At 44.4% G+C, this 23,206-nt stretch overlaps 1 protein-coding gene, 2 long non-coding RNA genes and 1 other non-coding gene across 6 annotated transcripts in view; 1 reads left to right on the forward strand and 3 right to left on the reverse strand.

The window, feature by feature from the left end:
- Positions 1-14,265, reverse strand: part of LOC124292710 — a 33,929-nt gene extending 19,664 nt beyond the window's left edge. Inside the window, exon 1 of the long non-coding RNA XR_006902608.1 lies at positions 14,155-14,265. This is a non-coding gene — a long non-coding RNA (uncharacterized LOC124292710). The remainder of the gene's footprint in view (positions 1-14,154) is intronic.
- Positions 195-22,732, forward strand: LOC107226708 (mucin-19). 3 transcript variants are annotated; one of them, XM_046730262.1, is made up of 13 exons: positions 195-1,005; positions 4,088-4,231; positions 9,820-9,965; positions 10,784-10,956; positions 12,430-12,700; positions 13,264-13,386; positions 13,470-13,640; positions 14,174-14,334; positions 14,433-14,686; positions 14,768-16,115; positions 16,182-16,561; positions 16,651-19,727; positions 19,816-22,732. In XM_046730262.1, exons 1-13 carry the CDS (start codon positions 948-950, stop codon positions 21,265-21,267), a joined length of 7,758 nt encoding a protein of 2,585 aa, XP_046586218.1. In that variant the 5' UTR covers positions 195-947; the 3' UTR covers positions 21,268-22,732. The 3 variants fall into 3 exon arrangements, with proteins under 3 accessions (XP_046586218.1, XP_046586217.1, XP_046586215.1); XM_046730261.1 differs by having other exon boundaries at positions 195-664; positions 721-1,005; positions 14,768-16,561; XM_046730259.1 differs by having other exon boundaries at positions 14,768-16,561.
- Positions 5,065-5,135, reverse strand: Trnag-gcc. Its single transcript has one exon. It is a non-coding gene; the product is annotated as a tRNA-Gly (tRNA).
- Positions 7,055-7,904, reverse strand: LOC124292712. Its single transcript, XR_006902611.1, has 2 exons — positions 7,635-7,904; positions 7,055-7,546 (listed from the first exon to the last, which is right to left on the reverse strand). It is a non-coding gene; the product is annotated as an uncharacterized LOC124292712 (long non-coding RNA).
- Positions 22,733-23,206: the final 474 nt, after the last annotated feature.

Genomic DNA, 23,206 nt, shown 5'->3' on the forward strand with positions numbered 1-23,206 from the left:
GAGATGCGTACGCTTATACATATGCATACGCACACGCACACACACACACATATTTATATAACATACATATAACGCGGTCGTACGGAGAAGACCTTGTTGACCGTCACCGGCGATTAGCATATATCGTCGATCATCTATAGATATAAACAGTTGCAGCGGTACGGAAAACGGGCTGTACCTACCGGTGTAATCTTGGGTAACAGGATTCGTTTCGAGCAGAGTGTCAGTGGCTAGTGAGCCAGTCGGAACCTCGGCATCGAGAGAAGATCACGCGAAGACCGTCCGTCCGGAGCTTACGACCCCGTCATCGCCCATGCCGGCATTCATCTCGCGACACCGCGACTCCGTTGATCAACGCCGACGACAGCCTTTAAGTTCTTGGGGTATCGATTTTTGAACCTTAATCTCCTCTCCCCCCGGCGAGAGAACCGCGATCTGGGGCAAAGCACCCCACCTCAGGTGAACACCGCACTCCTGTCTCTCCCTGGCCACGCGCCGCGATCACCGAACATTTCACCTGGTCCGGGCCGACCGTCAGGGTTTACTACCGAGGCACCGGGACGCCGTGGGTTCAGTCGGAATCGTGCGCCGAAGAACAGTGGAGCGATTCCTCCCGACACCCTCGACGAGCTCGACGATCGTGCGCCCAGCGCAAATTGCATCGGTAAATCAGAGTTCAGGATTCAGAATTTCAATATCAGTATCGTTGGTCCTTTGTAGGCCCACCGCGATCCGACGAGGTGACGCTTTCGTCCCCGAAGCTTAACGCTAATTTTTTTATCATCGAACGCGTTCCGAGCTCGAAATCGGATCAGGAGTCGGAGGTGCGCCGACCACGATCCATCGATCATATCTTACGCTTCGCTGGGTATATTTCTGGGAATACTCGGTTCAAGTTGTGACGCACCGGAGGCTGATACCATCGGAAGTGAGGGTGAGGGAGCGACATGAGGTTGTCGATGCTGCTACCCCTTTTGGGGCTGCTCGCGCTTGGATACGCTGAAAGTAAGTCTGACCTGATTTTTCACCTTAAGCCGAGATTAAACGGGGCCAAGTGCCAAGAACGCGCGTGGTACAAACTATTCAGAGGAACGGGCTCGAGCAGCCAACAGCATAATTGAAGAAATTTAAATTTCACGCCACTTATTCCGGCGCTCCTGATCCAGTCGCCTGGCTGGGCTCGCCTCTCGGCTCGATCTCGGTCCGCTAATAGTAATCCAGTGATCTTACGATAGTTACTCATAATTCTAAGGTTAAGTTGCGCCATCGGCAACTGGAGCAGATGCCTTTACACAAGGACAGCTCCATCTACGTATCTCGTTAAATAAATTTCATTTACCTACGATCACCGTTCGGCCATCGGAATTGTTTGACACGTCTCGGCACGAGGGAAATACTCGCCAGTCTCGTGAACCTATCGCGGAATCTTGATCCTTCCGCGTCTTTCGGGTGTCGCTTTCAGTGCCTCGATGAGAAGAAAAAGAAAATATTAATAAAAAAAAAAAAAGAATGGAATCGATATCGAAGAATGGCTCGATTGTCACCACAAATCGTTACGCAATGCTTCGTTCTGTCGCATTGCTATTCGAATAAAGAACTCCTCGTGATCAGATTCTATTTCTCGTGCAAGTACAAAAACGATTCAGAAATATAATAGACTTTGAAAAAATTTTCCCCGATCGCGACATTCCGACATTTGCCTCTTCACGTTTTTTTTTTTTTTTTTAATGTTGTCGTGTCGTTGAAAATTCGTCACAGAAATTTTCCGAATTTATAAAACGGACGAATCGTATAATCAATCGTACCGTTTATTCTCTCTTATGTCCGTAAAACATGTCAACAGTTTTATTGCTTTTCGGTAGTGTTGTAAAAGAGAATTTTTCTCACATTTTCTCACTGAAACCACAGAAATAACTAGATAATCTTCGTCGTGAACAGGAATTTACGGAGATAATTGCATTAGCAGAAAATTCGAATAACACAGATGCTGCATCAGCTGAAACTGGTACAATGACGCGATTATCCTGTTTGAGCAATGTAAAAGTTACATGAGTCATTTACCTCCGTATATGTGGAGATAATTGTTGTCTTAATCACGGAGTCTGATCTGGATCCAAGAAAGTTGATCGAGATAGAAGTACCCACTCCCTGCAGACACATTGACCGCTGACGCGTATGAATGGAATCATAGAGACAGATCAAGAAATGTAGCAGGCGTGCCGCATATGGGTCTAAACGTAAATTTCCTGGAGCCATTCATTTCCCTTTCTTTAAAACACTCAGCGCAGTTCACTTTCTACGGATGTTGTGCCGACAAGCCGCCACTTTTTTGTATTATCACGCGGCATCATTTCCCTCGACGATTACATGTTACACGTCGTCATCAGGTACGGATAAAAACTTGAAGCGATTTGATAATCGCCGTGATTGCATGCTCTGAATTTTTTGACGAGTCGAAATTTAGTTTCCTGCAAAAAAAAAAAAAAAAAAAGAAAAAGATTTTTCCAATTTATCGCTGTACTCTTTACGATTGTTACGATTTTCGATGCGACGTCATTAAATCTTCATTATCTCGATCGGTTACCGAATCATCTAAGCTCCCGTATTGGTTATAATAATTGTGCCAAAGATAATTGCGGTTCGGATCGATGCTTCGGGCAAAATTCTAAACAATCAATTTTGGTCGGATTATAAACTTACCTCTACTCGTTACCACAGATCGGAAATTACTCAGGAGAGAAAGTCATGCCCACAGTATATATTCTATATCAAACCACAATTGTTTCTCCGACGATTTAATCTTCGAAAATTAACCGCGACAGTTTCTCCTGACTCTTCTTACCTTCGCCAATTACAATACCTGAATTAACTCTTCCAGTATCAATTGAAATGCGGTCGGATTTTTTGGCGAAAAAATTCTAAATCGTCGAGTCAAATATTTTCGGGTATAAAATTAAACGGATAGAAGAGGAAAAGCAAAAATCCGTAACACGATTTTGTACAAATACTAGTCTCGTCTGGTCGCGAATACCTGACCATATTGGCCGGCAGACGTGAATCAGCGTCAGCTGTTTGTGAACTTTATCGAAGGCTAGTGAGACTGCTGAATTGATATTCTATGAACACAGGCAGCTCAGGTGTAATGATAGCTTGTTAACAGCAAAATTGGATGATGCGCGGATAATTTAAAGCCTCGCGATAATTGCTCTTCGACGATTAAACGATGGATATGATATATCGGTACGACCGGACTCCCGGCCTTTCTCGTTTATTTTTCATCAAGTTTTTTATTCATTCTTCTCATCCATCTTCCTGTGTTGCGTTGGCAAATTTTTTATTTTATCAAAAACAACAAATCTTTATGGCTCGTCTGTGTAAACGTCTCTTACAGAAGCCGTAATATCGAATGTTATAGCGGCGATGATCTCAACGCGGTTATTTCAGCTTTGCTCATCGTCGGAAGCATCGCTGCGCGATCAGAGTCGAGTGACTTGACTCCACTTGCGAATCTCTGTAAGCAAATGACGCGATGACCGTTCAATATTTCTCATTTAATCAAGGAATGTTGTTGCTGCTGGTGCACGTTAACTCGAAACCGTCGGTATAACATATTGTGCTACGGGCGATTAGTTTTTTTGTCCAATATTATTTCCCCTTTCCCCTTTCTTTCTTTCTTTCTTTTTTTGCCGATTTGTCAACAGTAAGTCAAAACTCCAGAATATTAAATACAAATGATTTGCATAAGCGTTCATCATCGAATCGGAATTTTATTAATCATAGGCTCAATCAATGCAAAAACGCACGACGTACTTCTTCTAGATTGTTGAAGACGTATTAATCTCAAGCGATGAAAAAAACATGTGTATTGGTTGCTGCGTAATCGATTAATCGATGCTGCGGGTGTTTTCACCTTCGATTCGTTCGAACCAGAGAGAAAAATAAGAAGGGCAATAACGATGCCAATATTATTTAATATACGACGTTATTTAGTAACGCACCAATTAGCGTAATAGCTGTAACAACTTTTCAGACACTTTCGAACTGAAATTATCGTGAAATAATATGTCTATTAACCTGCATATTCCAGAATGCCCCAGGCAAAGAACATCGCCGGGAAAGGAAATCCTGTGTTACACGTCCAGCAACGACCCCGAAGAATTGGCAAACGTCATTTGCAAATGTACAACGCTCGTTCACCAGGGACATGAACTCCACAATCTCACAACCGCTGGTAAGCCTCGACTCGAATTTCGAAACTAATCACTGCGCGCACTTTTCACGTTTCACGATTAGAGATGATCGGAGGAAATGTGCATTTTAAGAGCTGCAAAAATGGTGGAACTTTATCGTTCAAGATACTCGCATACTCGCAACAATTTCACTTCGACGAGACAAATTCAAAATTTATGAAATCCGACGTGTAATATCGCTCAGAATTTACACACAACCAATTATCGTTACTTTCATTCCACCGTGAAAATACATTACCAATAAACTTTCCCTATTCCCAATCACATGTCCAATCCTTCGGAAAATTTCCCCATGAGTTTTCCCCCGATTGATAAGATCAACCACCATCGACACCGTATCTTTCAGACATCCGTATTTAGCTGAATTATACCGGTCATTAATTTCACCTTTAATCAGTGGAAACAGGGAAAGCGTGGAAGTTTCTTTGACGTATTTTGAATCATTTAAGTACCTACCTATACTTATGGATGTGGTGTATTTTACTTTCGCCGGTGAGCGCAGTTTACGTTTTGCGTACATCTAATTAACGCGTCCTTATCAGTGCATTAGTAGTTAGAGATTGGTGAGGTGGAAGTAGGAATTCAGACCGTTTTCACCGAGCATATCAATTCAAGGGGAGAATCAAAAAATACTTTAACCGCCATTCTTTCAAGTTTTCTTATTCAGGAAACATTGGCCTTAGCACGCACATACTTTCTAAACCAAAAGTATGCTTCTTAAAAAGTGGCTCTTACAGCCTTTTATTGATTCTCCTCGACAATTAGTAAGCCTGCGTCACTGGCTGTTGGAACAAAAAATAAAATAAAAAATTTATGCATCGGCCGGGAATCGAACCCGGGCCGCCCGCGTGGCAGGCGAGCATTCTACCACTGAACCACCGATGCTTATGACTATAGTCATAGCGCGCTGTTTAAACTTGTATCAAATAACCTACAAAGCTGTAAAAAAATGTTGGTGATCTTCCAACTCCGGATTAGCATCAATTAGGACAGAGATTGATGAAAATTTCGCAATTGAGTGGAGATACGAAAAACCGCTTTAAGCGTGACTGCAATTTATAGTTGGTTAAAACTTTTGGTTCTGCAAAAATGTAACAAGAAAAAATAGTAAAAAAAAAAAAAAACAAAAGAAAAACGAAAACCGAAAAAACATTTCTAAACTCGGAACCGTTTTTCTCACAGTATAAAACAGGCGAAATTAGAATTGGTCAAGAACCTAAGCCAGTTCTGCACATCCGGACCTTGGTTACGACGTCTCGTGAGAACCGTTAAGCCAACAAAGCTCAAGGTCGTTCAGTATTAGATTATCACGATTAACTCGTAAGTATTAACTACAGGCACGAGAATATGATCACGGACTTCCGTTGTCAAGGAAAAACAGGGCGTCGATTTATCGCGTGATACAAATTAGTACGAAATTATTTTGTCCGTGCTTCATTCGCCAAGATTACTTCATAAGGCGTGGTTGTGTCATATTTTCGAGCAATCGGCAATCGGAACGTTGACATTTCACTTATTTTGAGTATCACTTGATAATTTAATTTCGGATATTTAGGTATTTTTTCTACGGCTCGAAAAGTAAACTCATAAGGATCGTTGAGAATTTCTCCACTTAGATATTAGTGCACTTTGATGCATTCAATTATGCGATCATACCTGATTTCTGAATAAAGTGATTTCTAACTCTCGATGATTTTTACCCCTTATTGGGATTGATATGTTTCTGTTTTTCCCGACACAGGCATGTAATTATGAAGTCACTCCCATTCGCAGGGATTCTTATCGATGACGTAACGACGAGTGATATTCATTTCTCCAACAGGCGTGACATCGTCATGGCATCGATGTTCCTCCTTGATTCTGAAATAGGTGTAATAAAGATATTTTAAACGTAGACAGGGCCGCCTTACCGCAAAACACATTGTTGAAATTTTATTTCTCTACTCGGCAAGGATCCTCTCGACGAAGTCTGCATGTACAGTCTTCAACGGTCGAAAAATCATAAGTATGCATATTTATACATTTAAATATCACGCAAAGTGAACGTTTTTTATCGGTATACATGGAGACTCAGTCGAGGACGATAAAAGCGGCTCGAGCGAGACGAGCAAACACAGGTGGAACGGACAATTATTTACTCTTTCTTTTTGCGAGTCGTTCTTCAGCACATTGCATATCAGCTGCACTTGTCACATGCATAATTCTTGGCTCGGAAACAGATATACGGGGAAAAATTGCACAAAGGTCCGAATCGACACTGAAACAGCCGATCATTGATCGAAAATTTTTTTACCTGGACAAAGTTAAATGGATTTTAATAACAATTTTAGCAAAATTGTCAGCAATTGAGAATTTCAAACGACAAAATATCGCAATATACGCGTAAAACGAACTGTCAAGTACTCGAAAAGATTTCTCTATTAGTTTACGTAACGGTGAATCAAAGTCGTGTACCTTTCATCGACATATAATAATAATAACTGCGCAGAACAAACTCTCTTAATCGGCTATAGATATGAATATTTATATCGATCTTAGTTTTGATCTGAATTCTGATCACATCCGTTAGGCTGCGGTAACAGCATAGCTATATCACTTTCGTTTTCTCATTAATTTTGTTTACGGTGAAGCTGGAGCATTTTTTTTTAATGTCGCCCGCTGCGTTGACAGTCCAGAATTAATTGACACGTTGCGACGGGATTTTCGACGATGACGTGAATTAGAAACGGAATTGAACCGCGTGTGGTTTCACAAAGAATTCCCCACTTGTTACACTTTCTCGACCAAGATTTTTTTTAGCTCCATAACTCTGCACGGAGATGGCTCGTTTGGCCTGATGTGTGACTAATTGGATGTTGATGAGGTTCTTCCTCGACACTCAGTATTCTGAGCTATGATTAATATTCGCAATGTCTTCAACCAAAAGCTTAAACGTTAATTACAAAATAGACGCGTGTAGGAAGACGTTGATTCCGTATACGCGAAATTCAATTTATTTCGCAAAAAGAAAAACAAAAAAAAAAAAAACACACACTTCCTCGTTCTTAAGCTAAGTCTCCAGGTTATCAACATTTCCTACTAACAGTGCAAAAAGTACACGATTCAATTTGGAAGGCAGTGAAAGCTGTACATAAGATGTACCAAAAACGGAATTCGCCCACGTCGAAGGTTTCGCATTGCAGGTTCTCAAGACGTTTGCGCTCGTTAATTACCTGCATGCGGATGCCGCATCGTCGTTGAAAAGTTTCGTTTATGATTGTCTATACGATGTGCTTGTATGTCAAGCGGATTGACCCCTGAAAAAACGAGAACGAAAGTTACAAACGAATAAAAACGACATTCGTCTGAACGACAATTCAAATATTGCGGTATAGAAATTCGTACATGTGTGCAGATACAGCCACGTGTGGAATCGGCGGTCGGTTGTGGATGCAGATAAATCCGCACCTACGTATCAATGTATGTATATACATACGTATGTCTACGTATTGCGGATATATGCGTGCCTGCACGGAGACTCGTGGGTGGCGTGTATCAATTTCGCAACCTGCACTCGTCGTCGGCTACTTAAGAATCGTGACCTCGTCCGGTTTGAAATCGGCGTGTGTCTTGATTTGGGTCAGTCAGGGCATTTATGGACCTAGATATGAAATATCGATGATAAAGTTGGCTCGTTATTCAACGTCTCATTCGCGAACACCCGTCGACACCCGATCAAAATCAGCTCCCACGTAACGGCAATCCGTAACTAATTTCCCCGGTCCAAATATCTTCGAGGCGATTGCACAAATCCGTTTCAAACGTTGGAGGTTCCAACTTTTCATCGAGTCTGCTGCGCGTGTTATACCAAAGGGGCCAGCCTAGGTCAACCAGCTCCGGTGATCGACTCGATACATCACTTTCATCTTCGGTAATAACACGCTATCCAAAAGCTCTTTATATTCAATCGATTTACCCTTGTGACTTTCGATATAAAATCCGAAGTAGAGTTGGAGGCTGGTAAAATAGAAACAATAGTTCTAGAATATCCTGGTTCAAATTGTGATTACAGCGGATGAAACAAGCAAGAGAAGGGCAGAAGAAAAGCCGGCACAGAATTCTATATCCGTAAATTTTTCGTGAGTGAGATTGTTTTTTTTACCTGAATTAAATCGGAAGAAAGAAGAACAGAAAAATAGAATGCTAGGAAAAAAAGCAACCAAGGACGTGAATTACTATGCGAAAAACAAATGTCAAACAGAGGCGTAAAAATGATTATAATAAATATATAAAACCGAGAGTTTGACGGCACGATTTTAATCTCGGTGTGTCGGATACCTATTAAAAAACACGTCTCAACAGTATTCTAAATTCTAAATCTCTTAATCGACAGATGAAGTCGTCCTTGCCCGAAGCAGCCGAGCACAGGCACAAATTTCCGAGCATCATCATGTCGGGCTGTACGTAATATGCAGAAAGAAAAGAATCAAAAACAAAAAGAAAAAAGAGGAATTTATGTATTGCATGTGTACGTTATTTCTCTTCATAACACTGTCATGATAGCTGTACGCTCTTTATCATCTCAACAATTAACTTTTTTCTCATACGTTTGTTACAAACGATTGGGAATGTAAATTTAAAAAAAGTAAAAAAAGAAACAACAAAAACCACACAGTCAGCTCGTTGTTGTTTCCGATAAGCAACAGATTATAGAGCTGAACCAGGTATTCGGAAATTAAAATTCTACAAAATGAGAGGCATAAAAAACAAATAATAAGAATAACAGTTATCGTCACGCTAGTTAATTTCTCGTTTAGGATTCACACGCATTGTGCAGAGCAAAATACCTTGTACATACCTGCCCACGTCACACACGCATAACGAGCCTACAAAACAAATGACCGAGCGTTTATGTTTCAATTAACGAAAGCGAATACCTACTTACTTCGCAAGATCTCACGTGCACATAGTCGTATTGAAAATTAAAAATTACTGTGCGCGTTTTGCGCGTTAAACACGGATGAATGAACGTGGCACGCAATTCGCGCATCGTATAGTATACTGTACGATGTTACAGGTTGGATCTACATATTATTCTGTTATACATAATCGTGTTGCACGAGTAAAATAACAGCGTGTTCAATTGCATTCTTCAGTAACGAGCCGACGATATTGCAGCAGTTTGTCCAGTTTTCATTCTTATTGGTTGATTTTTCGTTCACTATGTATACATCACGATAACTGTACCTTGGTTACAGACATACGTAGGTATAAGAGGTACAAGGCTGTACGCATACCTGTAACGATTATTAGAGGCGCCTGTATTCCTGCACGCACGATAATTGTACACACGTCAAAAATTGACGGGAGCGTATATTATCTAACGCCTGGTCTTGACTTCGTTACCTAAACTTGAATTTAGATAGTATCTTTAGATAAGGCGTTAAATATGTGTACGCGTTCGGTTGGGGCGGAGCCAATTACGGGCCGTGTCAGAATACCGAATGAATAATCAATCCGCCGTACCTGTATTATCACACATTCGAAACGAACAAGTGCGTAACCTGCAGTTTTTAACGCCATGTTTCAGGGATCGAGGAGCTCCAGAAGGTCCTCAAGGAGTCGAATCCTGTTCTCCAGTTCGTCATATCCGTGACGGACCCGCAACGCTCTCTCAGGACGTCCGCAACGACGCGCCAGGCGGCGTCGGGACGCCTCGCCAATATTCTGTCACAGGTAATTATCGACAAGTTGACATATTGACAGGACCAGCTAAGGTGAAAGAAGTGTGTAAAAAATCAAGATAAAGGAACAACCAAAAAAAAAAAAAACAAAAGGAGAACCAACAGAAAACAAGAAGAACATGAAGAATTCTAATGTGACGATCGTACGAGCTTGCCACAAAATTCCCTCGCAATTAATCGGTCGACGACCCGGTCCGCGTGTCATAGCCGAAAATAATACGTGCGAAAAAACGAACGCGGACCAACGAAATCGGGATCCTGTATACTTTTAAGTTCAATTCGCATACGTGAAGATTTTTTTGCGCCAAGCAAATTGCTCGCGTCATGTTTTTATACCCGGGTGCACGTATAGGCACAAGTGAGCATGTGTAACGGTAGAAAACCGAAAGCGTGGTTTGATTAGTATCGATTGAAAGGAACGACGTTAGCCCTGCGGAGATGGTATAGCTCTGGCCGCAGCAGAAGAGATTGGTGCTCGGATAGCGCGGGGGCTCGAGGGAATGAAAATGAAAGTCAACCTGCGGTCAGCGCTCCGAAGCACGCGAGAGAATGGTCCAGTTTTTGCTTTCTTTGAGGAACTCGAAGAGAAGCTTGTACGTGCATTTAACTAGGAGGTGTACGTAGTTAACGGTACTTCCGCCGGACGTTTAACGCCACGGTATCCTGAACGCGTGCTCATCGAACTGTCTCGCGATTTCTCACGTCAAGCTTGACGGACACAGATGCGTAAAGATTCATGGCTGACCGATGAACGAAAATTTATAAACATTTTTACGGGGTTCGAATGAGTGTTTTTTGTCACATGTTCAGGTGGACGGAGTCGAACTCGACATGACTGCCGGGTCCAAGGAACGTCTGACCCACTTCGTCAAGGGACTTAAGGACGAGATGACCAGGAAATCCAACGAGAAGAGGATATTATTGGCGCTTCCAACGAAACCGGAGGAGCTTGCGAAGCAGTACGATATTAAGGCCTTGGCAAAGTAAGAACACGCGTTTTATCATAGTTGAATATTAATGCCCCGCAATATCATTGATCATTGACCTTTGATCCCGTATAATGACCACTCTCCGCTATGTAATCACTCGACGCTCCAACTCCAGCTCGATCAAATGCAAATTGATCCACATTTTGAATAAATAAGATATCATATGTACTTGTAACCAAATTTCTGATCATCGATCAAATGAATTAACGAAGATTTTCAGCATACGCACCACGAGTTGATCTCATACAATCTATTGGTATTGGTAACTTGTTAGCATGTTATTGGTCTTAGCTTCTCGTTCTATTCACTATTCCATTTCTACCTTGACGAACGAACAATACTTGCTACACCCCACGTCGAGATTGCATGTCATTTTGAATACCTCGCAGCGTGCAATCTACAAGCCAAAAGTAAGAGGCGTTTGAACACCCAGAACTGCCCGCGGCGTCTGGACCCCATGCAAAGTCACAATTACATCAAAGTTAAGCGTGGCCGGCTGGCCCGGGATTGATGGGGTCGTACCGCTAGCAGCGGAAACCTAACGAAGACAAATATCATGGTTACGCATGAATCTGACAGTTGCAAAAACCTCGTCTTCTCTCCACGTGGCACCGTAATTACGTGGACACGTGTTGACGCTACGCTTTTTTACTTTTCGTAATTGCTTGAAGAGCAACGAATATTTTCAATTCAAGGATCGCTTTTTTCGTGCAAAAAATAACCATCAAATGTTACTAAATCAAGATTAAAACTGTGATGGAGCATGTAATCACTTCTAGAACGGAGTTCTCAGACTGTACAGACACTCTGGATAATCCACATAAACTACGCAATCATGTTTTATACTACTTATTGGCGAGCGTGAGAAGTTGACGAGAATTGCCAATTAACCAGTGGGTTTGACATTGTGAAATTTAATTCTTAATTCAGTCATATTGACACGTGATCGAAAGTAAGAGTTATATCAATTGTACACTCGTTGGCATGCCTAAATCGATGAATCAAATCGTCTTCACATGAATTCTCGACATTCTGGCAATGTGCACGTAGACGCAATATCACAACAAGTGAATACGAAAGTAAAACATGGCTACGCAAAATACCTTCGAGCACATCTCCAATTCCATTCTGCTGATCATCCCGTGTAGAAGTTGAGGCAGCATCCTTTAGAGCAAAAATGGCAAGGATCGCATTTCCAGTTACGCATCTAGCTCAAGGATAGAAAGATGAGACTCTTTGCCACATCATGATGTTAATTAGAACTCAAACCACGTACGAAGAAACGTGAAACCGTAATTATCGAAATTTATACTGAATTCATGGCGTAACCGCGTAACAGAAAGGAAACAGTTTTCACTTGCAAGGGCTTGTCGACTCGTTTGAGAAAAATATCAGTAATTGATGGTAGTGACAAGCAAAGGGTTTTTGCATTTTATAATTTTTTCCTTTTGCTTTGTTATCCCACAGATACGTTGATCTCTTCACTATGTCGACCAACTACCTCTTCGACGAAACTGAATCGTCCAACACCTTCCACCCTTCTCGACTCATGGGTATCTTCGATATGCTCAACACCGATAGCTTGGTCGATCTGGTCAGCGGTTTGGGAGTGCCGAAAAAGAAGTTGCTCATTTCTGTACCAGCTAGCGCCTACAAATTCACCCTGAAAACGAAGGAAAAGACAATTCCAGGATCACCGACTGAAGAAAAAGAGCCAACGGTCATCAGCCAGAAAGAGGTAGAAACGAAGATGTTGAAATGGGTTTTACAGTTTTTTTCACACACATGTATCATCGGCCAGGAAGTTGGTTACCTCACCTTTACTACCGATTCGTTCCATTCCCACGCACCTCTCACTATCAGTTTGCAGAAATTTTAATCAATGGGAACAGAAGCCGTTCTACTATTTTTTTTTTCTCACTTTTTTACTCATGAGTAGGTGGATGTTTAAATGCAGCAATACGTCTTGGTCAATTGACCAAGGCTCAATGTACACGCGCATATAGGAATAGTAGCGAGTCAACTTTTGCAAAGTGTGTCGAACGTATTCCGCGTGCGGCATGCGTCGTGGTCCATGAACTCGGCACAGTTTTGTGCCGGTGTACGGTTCTAGTGTATACTCCGAGTGTCTGTTTCTTTTTTCTTCCTTTTTTTTCATCTCTTTGAATCTTTTTCTTTCCTTTTCTAGGGATTGAGATGAATTGAAGGCGGTCAGACCGCGTGGTCTTCAGCATCCGCACGTGCCGCATTTAATGACGTGATTAATAATATTTCCTAATTGACTTCTGTCTTGATTCTTAGCTCTGCGATTTGATGAGCGCGGGTGAATGGACCGTCGAAAGGGACACGGACCTGACCGCCCCTTACGCTTTCAAGGATTCCACGTGGATCGCCTTCGAGGACAAGACCTCGGTCGGAATAAAGGTCTGCTTTAATTTCGGAGTCCAGAATGCAGCAATCGTTTTTACGTTCTCTAGGTATTAACCGTGGGAATTCCTCATTTTCAGGGCAAGTACGTCTTGCTACGGGAACTTGCTGGTCTGGGAATTCACGACGTCGAGAATGATCAGAAGAATAACTGTGGTAAGCCGATTACCTACGAGGTTTACCATTCCTTTACGGACATGAAAAGGAAGACACGTGGCGCAGTCTTGGCTTCGCTGGAGAATGACATCCATGTGAGTAATAATTGGCGATCAATCGTATCAAATCACGAATGCACTTACGATCAGTGCAAGCGACAGAATTCCATTCATGAGTATATCTTCAATCGCCCTTGATCGTTTGCTGCACCGTTATCAGAAACCAGCAATCCTAGCAGTATAAACGAACTTACTCTCAGTAAAAGCGATAGAATTCCACCTATGAGTAAATCTTCAGTCGCGCTTGATCGTTTGCTGCATAGTTACCACAGACCAGTAATACTAGCAGTGTTGAGGTCTCGCTAACTTACCGACCGTCTTACCTTCACTTGGTATACTCTAAATTTACTTGAAACTGTTTTGTCGGGTTATTCAATGCGAGAACGGTCTCTACTTCTAGGTTTGCCGATAGTAATCAAACGGTTTGTCAAAACTTGAATTTTCTACAAGAGTACCGTGGTTGCAGATATGAGTAGCCAATTCGAAAAATTATCGCACGCCGGAATGCAACTATTTCTTATCAAGATTAAAGGTTAAACGTATGGTGTACCTTGGATTTCGATTTTCAGCATATGGAAATCCCCACATCGAGACACGTCAAGTCCTCCGGATACAGGATCGTCAGAGTAGTCGATACGGCTGGTGCAATCCATGCGATCCGTGAGAACACGCAAACCGAGTTCATATGTACCAGACAAGGATATTTTGTGCATCCGAAGAGTTGTAACAGGTAAACTGCCTTAAAATAAATAAGAAATAAAGAATAAAAGACGTACTCAAAGCACACCGACTAAACACTGATTTTATTTTTATCACTCACGTCGATAGATTCTACCGTTGCGTCAAGTTCGATCAGGGAGTCGACGACTTCTCCGTTTTCGAATTTGACTGCCCAGCTGGTTTGGCATTCGATGAACGTACCGAGGTCTGCGTCTGGCCTGGATCTCTGACTGAAGGATCACCCTGTCCAGGAAGTAGTGAGATTGCCCCAGTTCCTCGCGCTAGGTTCCAGTGTCCTGAACGTGACGGTTACTATGCTGACCCTCAGAACTGCAGATGGTTCTTCGCCTGCTTTGACTTAGGTGCGTGGCTGTAACCAAGAACCATTGCATCGGGTCAAAATGTAACTCATTTAACCAGATCGATTACCGTGTCTTTTACAGGTGAACCAGAACCGATGGCATACGAATTCCGCTGTCCCTTCGGCCTGGTGTTCGACGAACAGAAACTGATCTGCGAATGGCCATGGCTTGTACCTGGCTGTGGGTCATCAGGATACTCGAGGACAGAGTACGGGGGAGGAGAATATGGTATTAGGCAGCAAGGACACGGAGCAGGATACGGACAGGGTTCGGGTAACGGAGATGCGGGCTATGGAGATTATTCTGGTACTGGCATAGGCAGAGGTGGACAGTATGGATCAAAGTTTGACGGTTCCCTATACAAAGGATCTAATCCCAGTGAATCGAGGTATTCCGAAACTGGATCTGGCCAATATGATGGGGCAAATAGAGGGCTTAAGTATCCCGGGGATGGAAGATATAGGGGGCAGAGTTATTCAGGACAAGGAGCTGATGGATCAGGATACTCTGGTGCGGAGGGTGCAGGAGGTGAAGGAGGCATAGGAGGTGTGGGAGGCGTGGGAGGCGTAGGAGGCGTAGGAGGCCCTGGAGGCAGAGGAGGTATAGGAGGTAAAGGAGGTGTTGGAGGCGTAGGAGGTGCAGGAGGCAGAGAAGGCATAGGAGGTAAAGGAGGTGTTGGAGGCGTAGGAGGTGCAGGAGGAGCCGGAAATGACGGAGGTTCAGGAGCAGGATCAAAATATTTTGGTGCGGGAGGAGCTGGATATGGATATTCTGGAGCAGGAAATGCCGGAGGAGCTGGATCTAGATACTCTGGAGCAGGAGGCGTGGGATCTCAGTATTCTGGTGCAGGAGGAGCGGGATCTGGATATTCTACAGCAGGAAGTACCGGCGGAGCTGGATCAAGATACTCCGGAGGAGCAGGCCTTCGATCTCAATATGCTGGCGCAGCGGGATCTGGATCTGAATATTCTGGAGCAGGAGGCGGTAAATCCCAGTATTCAGGCGCAGGAGGAGCATCTCAATATTTTGGAGTAGGAGGTGAAGGATCTGGAATATATGGAGCAGGAGGTGCTGGATCGAAGTATTCAAATTCAGGAGCAAGCTCTGGCTATTCTGGTACTGGAGGTGCGGGACGCGGACATTCTGGTGCGGAAGGAGTGGGATTTGGATATTCTGGAGAAGATGGTGCTGGATCTAAATACTCTGGAGCGGGAAGTACTGGCACTGGATATTCAGGAGTTGCAGGTTCTGAACACTCTGATGCAGGATCTAAATATTCTGGTGCCGGAGATATAGGGTCTAAATATACTGGCATTGGAGCAGGTGGATATTCTGTTTCTGGAGGTAAATACTCTGGTGCAGGAGGAGCAGGATCTAGCTACTCTGGAGTAGGAGGTATCGGTTCTAAATATTCAGGCGCGGGAGGTGCAGGATCTGTATATTCCGGTGCAGGAGAAGCAGGATCTGGGCATGCTGTAGCAGGAGGTGTTGAATTTGGATCTAAATATTCTGGTGCAGGATATGGACATTCCGAAACTGAAGATGCAGGATCTGAATACTCTGGTACCGGAGGTGAAGGATCTCAATATTCTGGAGTGGGTAGTACAGGATCTAGATACTCTGGCACTGGAAACGTAGGCTCAGAATACTCCGGTGCAGGAGGTATAGGATCTCAATATTCTGGAGCAGGTAGTACAGGATCTGCATACTCTGGCGTAGGAAGTACAGGATCCAAGTATTCTGGTTCAGGCAGTGCAGGATCTATACATTCGGGATCAGATGGAAGCGCGTATTCCGGATCCGTAGGTGATGGATCAAAATACGCGGGTGCAAACAGTGGATCCTCGACATTTGGAACTGACGTATCCGGCCAAGGTAAGATCATCACTCATTACGGGCAAAAAAAATATGCTTCTAATCCAAGATAAGGGTTTCAAATTAATATATTGGGAATGCTGTTTCAGGGAGGTACACAGGAAGCACATACACCGGGTACACGGGATCAGGTTCAACCAGCTCATCAGATTCTGGAATCACATCTGGCTCTGGATATAGCGGAGCTGACAGCAGCGGATCAGAATACTCGGGAGCTGGTGGATTTGGTACGAAATACTCTGGATCAACCGGAAGTGGATCTGACCACGGCGTCTACCCTGGTAAAGGCGTTTCAACCGTGACATATGGGGGATCCAGAAAACCTGGAGTCGTAATACAGCCGGTGCCTATTGGGCAGAGACCCGGCTCTTCAATTTACCAAACCGGAACAACGGGAAGCGGATACGTTTCGACCGTCGGACAAACCGCGAGCATTGCTGGAAATAGCGGCTACAACGGGTTCAGTTCTTCTACCAAATATGGAGGGTCTGGCAAAGACGGACTCTCCATTTCTGTTCAGACGGGAGGATCCGGTTATGGTAGTTCTTCGGGAGCAGCTGGAGATTACTCTGGAGACCATGGCAGCAGCAGCGGTTCCGATGAACAGGACGTAGTCAACGGCGGAATAAGTTCAGGTTCGGTGTTCTTGACCAAGACTAGTGGAAGTGGAGCCAGTGAATATGCTGGGCAACAAAACGTGGGGTACACCTCGTCGGGACAGAGTGACTTCGACGCACAAGATGTGGTGAACGGAGGACATAATTCAGGTTCTATTGTAGTGAGTGGGGCAACCGGAAGCGGAGCTGGCGGCTACACCGGTCAAGGAATCAACTCCGGTTCAGTTGTTGTCACCGGAAGCACAGGAAGCGGGTACACCAGCAGACCCATAACCGGAAACGCGTTCACCAGTGTCTCGAGCTCTGAAAGTGGCTACTCCACCCCTCTGACAACTCTCAATCCAGCCTACAGTGTCTTCGGTACCAGAAAGCCGGTAACACCAGCGCAAGAAATTTTCTTGCAAACTGTGACCCCTGGATACTCGGTCACAGGCTCCGGCATTAAGACAAGCGTAACGTACGGTTCATCTTCTGGACCGGAGGGTGCAAGTGGCATCGTAACAGGATCAGGTTATACTGGCGGAGTAACCGGAAGCGGCAATTTCCTCGTCAATGAAGCGAACACTGAATACCATGGCGTGGGTTACGAAGGTGACCACGTTACCGGTATCAGTGGAGGTACGTCAAGCAACCATGGAAGTAGCGGATACGTGGATACTGGCTCGTCCAGTACGGTCAGCGAGGTTGGCAAGGGAGGAATTTTCACTGGAACAACGACGTACCATGGCAAGGGAGGAAGCTCGAGCAGCCATTTGTCCACCAAGACTTCCAACACCAATGGAAATGGTATTCGAGGTGGTTTCGTCACGAGTGACGTGCATGCAGGAACAATTCTATCTCACGACGGCTCTTCGGGCACTGTCATTTCCGGCAACGAAGATGAGGGTTCGGCTTACGTAGGATCCAGCACGCCTGGTTACGTCGAGACCAATTCTGTGACTCCAGGATATGTCATCAATGGAGTAACGAAGACCGTTTATGGTCAGAGCACGCCTGGAACATTCATCACGGGAACAGCTGCACCTGGAGTTGTTTATCAAAGTAATGCCGGTCCTAGTTCTTACGTTGATGGGCAGATCTATAAGGGAGCCGGCGTCCGCGGCTCTACAGTGAATGTTGCTGGTGTCAGAGGATCGACCACGTACTATGGCAACACTGGTGCCTCTTCAGGCAACAAGGGTGGAGCCTTCAGCGTTAACGGGGGCGTAAGTTCCAGTCAAGATAGTGGTTACAAGACGAACGAATACCATGATAACGGAGGACGCGGAAGTGTGACATACAACAACGGCTACACGACTACAAAGTTCACCGAAAAAGAGCTCCAAGATCGTTATCCTACTTACGCTTCTTTGCCAGACACTATCGTCTCAGGCGGAAGAATAGAGGGAAGTAGTGGCGTAGTCCTGGGAAATACTATAGCCGGATATGATGGGCACACAAGCCAGCAATTCACGAAGACTGGACCGACCAAGACCGGTATCACGACCGCTCAAATTGGCGGCACTGGATCGTACGTTACCAACACAGGATACCGTCGACCTACGCCATCACCAACCCACCAGAACATAGGCAGCCAAGCCTTCGCAACGGGTCAGGGATCGAGCAAGGGGTACTCCACCGGTGTTGGTTCGATCGGAAGTGACGTTAACAGTCTCGCATACGTCACGTCGACCGTCGCACCGGACGTGAGTCACATCGACACATCCAAGATCAATCTTGGCCCTGCATCAACGGGTGGATCATCTGGCTACCGCTACACGAAGCCATCGGTACAGTTTGTCACTGGAAGTGTAACATCCTCGACTCCAACTCCGTTCTCCGTAACCTACCAGGAGCCCGTTGCTCCTCTTACCGTCACGACACCAGCCTCTCCACACTTGAACATTGAAGTGTACAACACTCCGTCCGTCGTCACGTCGGCACCAATCACGGCCGCCCCAGCCGTCGTCAACACTTACAGCTACAGACGGCCTTCCAGTGGATACAAGCAACCTTCGTATCAGACCACAGGTTCCTCAACTGGAAACTCCGCCTCCGGTGGCTACAAATACAAACGACCAACTCAAAGTCCTGTTTATCAGGGTTCTGGCGAAGGTGACCAGCAGCTATTCACCGTAAGCTCGACCCCAGCCCCGATCGCTTTCGCTACGAGACCAGCGGACGTCTACAAAACGACTCTCTTCGAGGCAGCCAAGCTACCCGCTGCAGTTTCCAGTCTGGCACCAGTCTTCGACAACGGATATAAGACCGTCGTTTCGTCGACAGCTGCTCCGGTCGCTGTCACGACCGGTCAGTACTTCTACAAGGACAGCAGATTTGAAACAAGTTCAGCTGTAAGCGGTCTGACGTCCGACAAATTTGACATCGACAACCAGCAGCCTGGTACAGTGTTTCAGAAAATACCCTTCGGCTCGACACCCACTCCCAACACCGAGGACGGCTACACTTACGAAAAACCAACGAATCAGCTCAGCTACAATTCTCCAAGCACCGTCACTCCTTCAGTGACCATTCATCAGCAACCAAAATACAACATCGGAGGTCAACAGGTGAGTCGAATCCATTGTTTTGGGGTGATTGTCGATCGAATACTATTCACGAATTTCAGATTTCTAAAACAGTTTCCCTTTCACTTAGGTTAAATACGCTACGGTCAGCACATCTGCTCCAGACTTTGATGGCTCGTACCAAAGACCGTCTATCCCTGCCCGTCCGGCTGCGAAGCGACCGACTTACCAGAAAGAATTCGGCTCCGTGTCCACGTCCTTCTCCTCTGCAGGAGCGCAAGGTTACCAATACTCGAAGCCAGCGGTGAAATTCGTCTCTTCGACCGCAAGTCCCGACTATACAGGTAGCCGTGGTGGCTCTCCGACTAATTTAGATATCCCACAAGACGAGGTCAAGAAACTGATCGGCAACTATGAACGCGGTAGCGTCAAGTACACTTCGAATTCATACGGTGACGAGAGCATCGGAAGTGTCGACAACTCAGGAGCTTTCGGCTACAAGGACTTCGGCAAGAGGCCGACCGTCACCCCGACAGTCTTCGTATCCTCAACGGTGTCGCCCTCCTACGAACCAACGACTCCGGACTCTAATATTCGCTCAAATGCCTACGGCAGGTACTCTTCGAGCAGAGTGAGCGGTTCATCCGGTTACAGAGGTGCAGGCTACTACTCTTCGCAAGCTCCATCGTACGAAATCTCAACGGTGCAGACACCGACGAAAGAAGGAAAGGGCAAAGTGATCGTGAAATTGAGTGACCTGCACCCTCTTCTGCTGGGAAAACTCGGCGCTCAATGTACCTGCAGGTCGGATCCGTTCGAGACGCTTCGTGGTCCAGGCGCCAAATCCATCCTGATAAAATCCAACAAGGGAAAGATTGACCTGTCGAAGTACGACGAATCCGACGTTTACGTAGACCTTGAAGCCGATCGCGAACCCGGCCAATCCGTCGGTTATTACAGATCCCCGACTCCAGGACCCTCCGCATCGTCCTTAAGGACTCCAGCGACCGCCATCTTCGGCGTAACAACTCCGGCGCCTCCGCAGGTCTTCAGGTCTCGCGGCAAGCCGTCTACCGCCTACCTTCCGGCTGTTTCGACCCCCTCAACGATCGGTGGTTCTTCCGGTCCGGTAATAGTTGTTCCTGATGACGGGGGCCTCGGAAGCCCGTCGGACATCGCTGATACCCAATTCGTCGCCGCTCCAGAAGGCTTCGTTAAGGAAGGTGCTCCCGTGGGTCGCACTGCAGGAGTTAGAAGGAAGAGTGGAAGGACTTCCGGAAGCGCCGGAGCGATCGGAAATGCTATCGGCGGCGCAGGCGCCGCGTTCGATCGGTACGGACCAGGCGGATGGCGAAACGACGACGAGACTCTTCAGGGCGGCTCGGACTGCGCCAGAGCCGGACTTTTCCGCCATCCGAAGTACTGCAACAAGTTCTACGCCTGCCACTACGACGAGTGGAAGCAGAAATTCACACTCCACGTCTTCAACTGCCCGGTTCACCTCAGCTTCGACAGCACCGCCGGTGCTTGCAACTGGCCCACCACGGGACCTGCTTGCCAGGACGACAATCTTCTCGTTTAAGAAATCCCCCATCACGGTGATTACAAGAGCCGCTTTTGCGCGGTTCGTTATACCCCAAGATCCAAGGTTCAGGTTAGAATTCGATTTACGTAGTGAAAGGTTTCGCGGCTTGAAGATTTTTCGCAAAATTATTCATCGCGGTATCGAGATCAAAGTCATGCTTGGTACCGTTTTACAGCTTGTAACTTTCATTGTGTTAACGAGAAAACGAACGTTGTGAATTACTGTCTCTCTTTTTATACACTTCTTCGGAGACCCGTTCTCTACAACCGCAGCACTAAATATTCCGCGACAATTCAAACCAGACACGGTGACAGCGAGCGAACACGTCCAACGTTCCGTGGGTGAAAGTAGCTCGCAATTATCGGCTGGAACGCCGCGTAGCTATAACAGCGAAAAAGTTGAACCTTGTATTTAACGTGTATACTGAATAACATTTATATATAATATATAAATATATAGGCGTATCATATAGGTATACATATAATATACACGAAGAAATCTGTATGCTTATATAGAGCAGTGTAAATATTTTACGTTTCTACGTCAATTTCTTCTGAATTTGTATATATTGGGACAAGCGTATTTTTTGGACAAAAAGAAAAAAGAGACACAAAAGAGATATGGAAAAGTAATAAGACTTGTCCCGCGATTGTCGAGTGATGTACGGCACTACAGTGATCTGGTGCAAAATTTGTATATATATATAGAAGAAGAAAAAACTTGTTTGAGTTGCATCGAAGGTTCAGTAATATTTCTGTTTCTTCTGTTCGGAGATTCATGAAACATCGTTAAAATACTCATAATTGAAAGAGTGATAATTGTTTGTTTATTTTTTAATCTATCGCTTTGATATTCTCATTTTCTCGCATAAATTTCCGCCTTCTGGATGGTCATTTGCTGATATGTATCGATTGTCCAAAATTGGATTAATCGCTCGTCTGATTTTTTATCTCTCTAATCCTAACGATCATTTCGAATTTTTTATTCACAGGATTATTTTTTATCGTTTTTATAAATGTAGCTGAATTTTTATTCCTTCTTCACGATACGTTTAACGAAATCCTTTTCTCTTATACCTATTATATCACGTATACTCTCTGATAATAATTTATTTATGCTTTTCATTAGCGAGTAAGGAAATTCAGTATAACACAAAGTTATGAAAAGATTTATAAATGCATCAAAACATTAAATTAACGTTTTGATGAACATATAATAGTTATCAAACCAATGAGTATAAACGTTATAAGACAACTCGACAGATAATTCACGTCCAGCTTATAACGAGAGTATTTGCACGTTTGGTAATACTGAAGAAATATTCTTTTCCTCTTCTGTATTTTTTTTTTTTGTGTTTTTCTACAACCGCTGTTGAATCGTGCTTATAATATAATTACCGTGCCATTACTTTACGGTTACTTCTTACATAATAATATTTTACTGAATAAAGAATATAAATTAATGAATGATTTTTCACCATTTCCCCTGTTTCATCTCTGATTCGAAAGTAAATTAAAAAAAAAAAAAAAAACAGAGAAAAGCTTTACGCATACGCACAATTATGCTTGCATATATTCAAACGTATTATAATAATGACGGACTTTAAACGTCAATTAACTTCGTGATTTTAGTTTCGAAGAAATTCGTGAAGCTAAGTCATAAAAGAACAATAGATAGATATAAAAGTAGGAAAAGCTAGATGTAAAAGCTTCCCTGAAGACATCCGTAGTGGAATAACTAAGTACCCGGTTTCGAGATGTAATTGGGCGTTATTACACAGTAGAATTATATGGTGTCAAAATTACACGGTCGTGATGCACGGGATGTCTGCATATAACGGCCAGTGCATTGGTTAGCATTTTATGTGTCTACATGTATTTTAAAAGAAACTTAACGATAGGCATACGTCATTACCTACCATTACCTGTTATTGCTA

The sequence above is a fragment of the Neodiprion lecontei genome, chromosome 2 (assembly GCF_021901455.1).
Source record: "Neodiprion lecontei isolate iyNeoLeco1 chromosome 2, iyNeoLeco1.1, whole genome shotgun sequence".
NCBI lineage: Eukaryota > Metazoa > Arthropoda > Insecta > Hymenoptera > Diprionidae > Neodiprion > Neodiprion lecontei.

Bases quoted from the DNA above. Each gene is read 5' to 3' on its own strand.
- LOC107226708 (XM_046730259.1), top strand. From the start codon at position 948: ATGAGGTTGTCGATGCTGCTACCCCTTTTGGGGCTGCTCGCGCTTGGA. The intron at 10,957-12,429 runs GTAAGAACACGC...GTTATCCCACAG, and splicing joins GATATTAAGGCCTTGGCAAA to ATACGTTGATCTCTTCACTA. The intron at 13,641-14,173 runs GTGAGTAATAAT...TTCGATTTTCAG, and splicing joins CGCTGGAGAATGACATCCAT to CATATGGAAATCCCCACATC.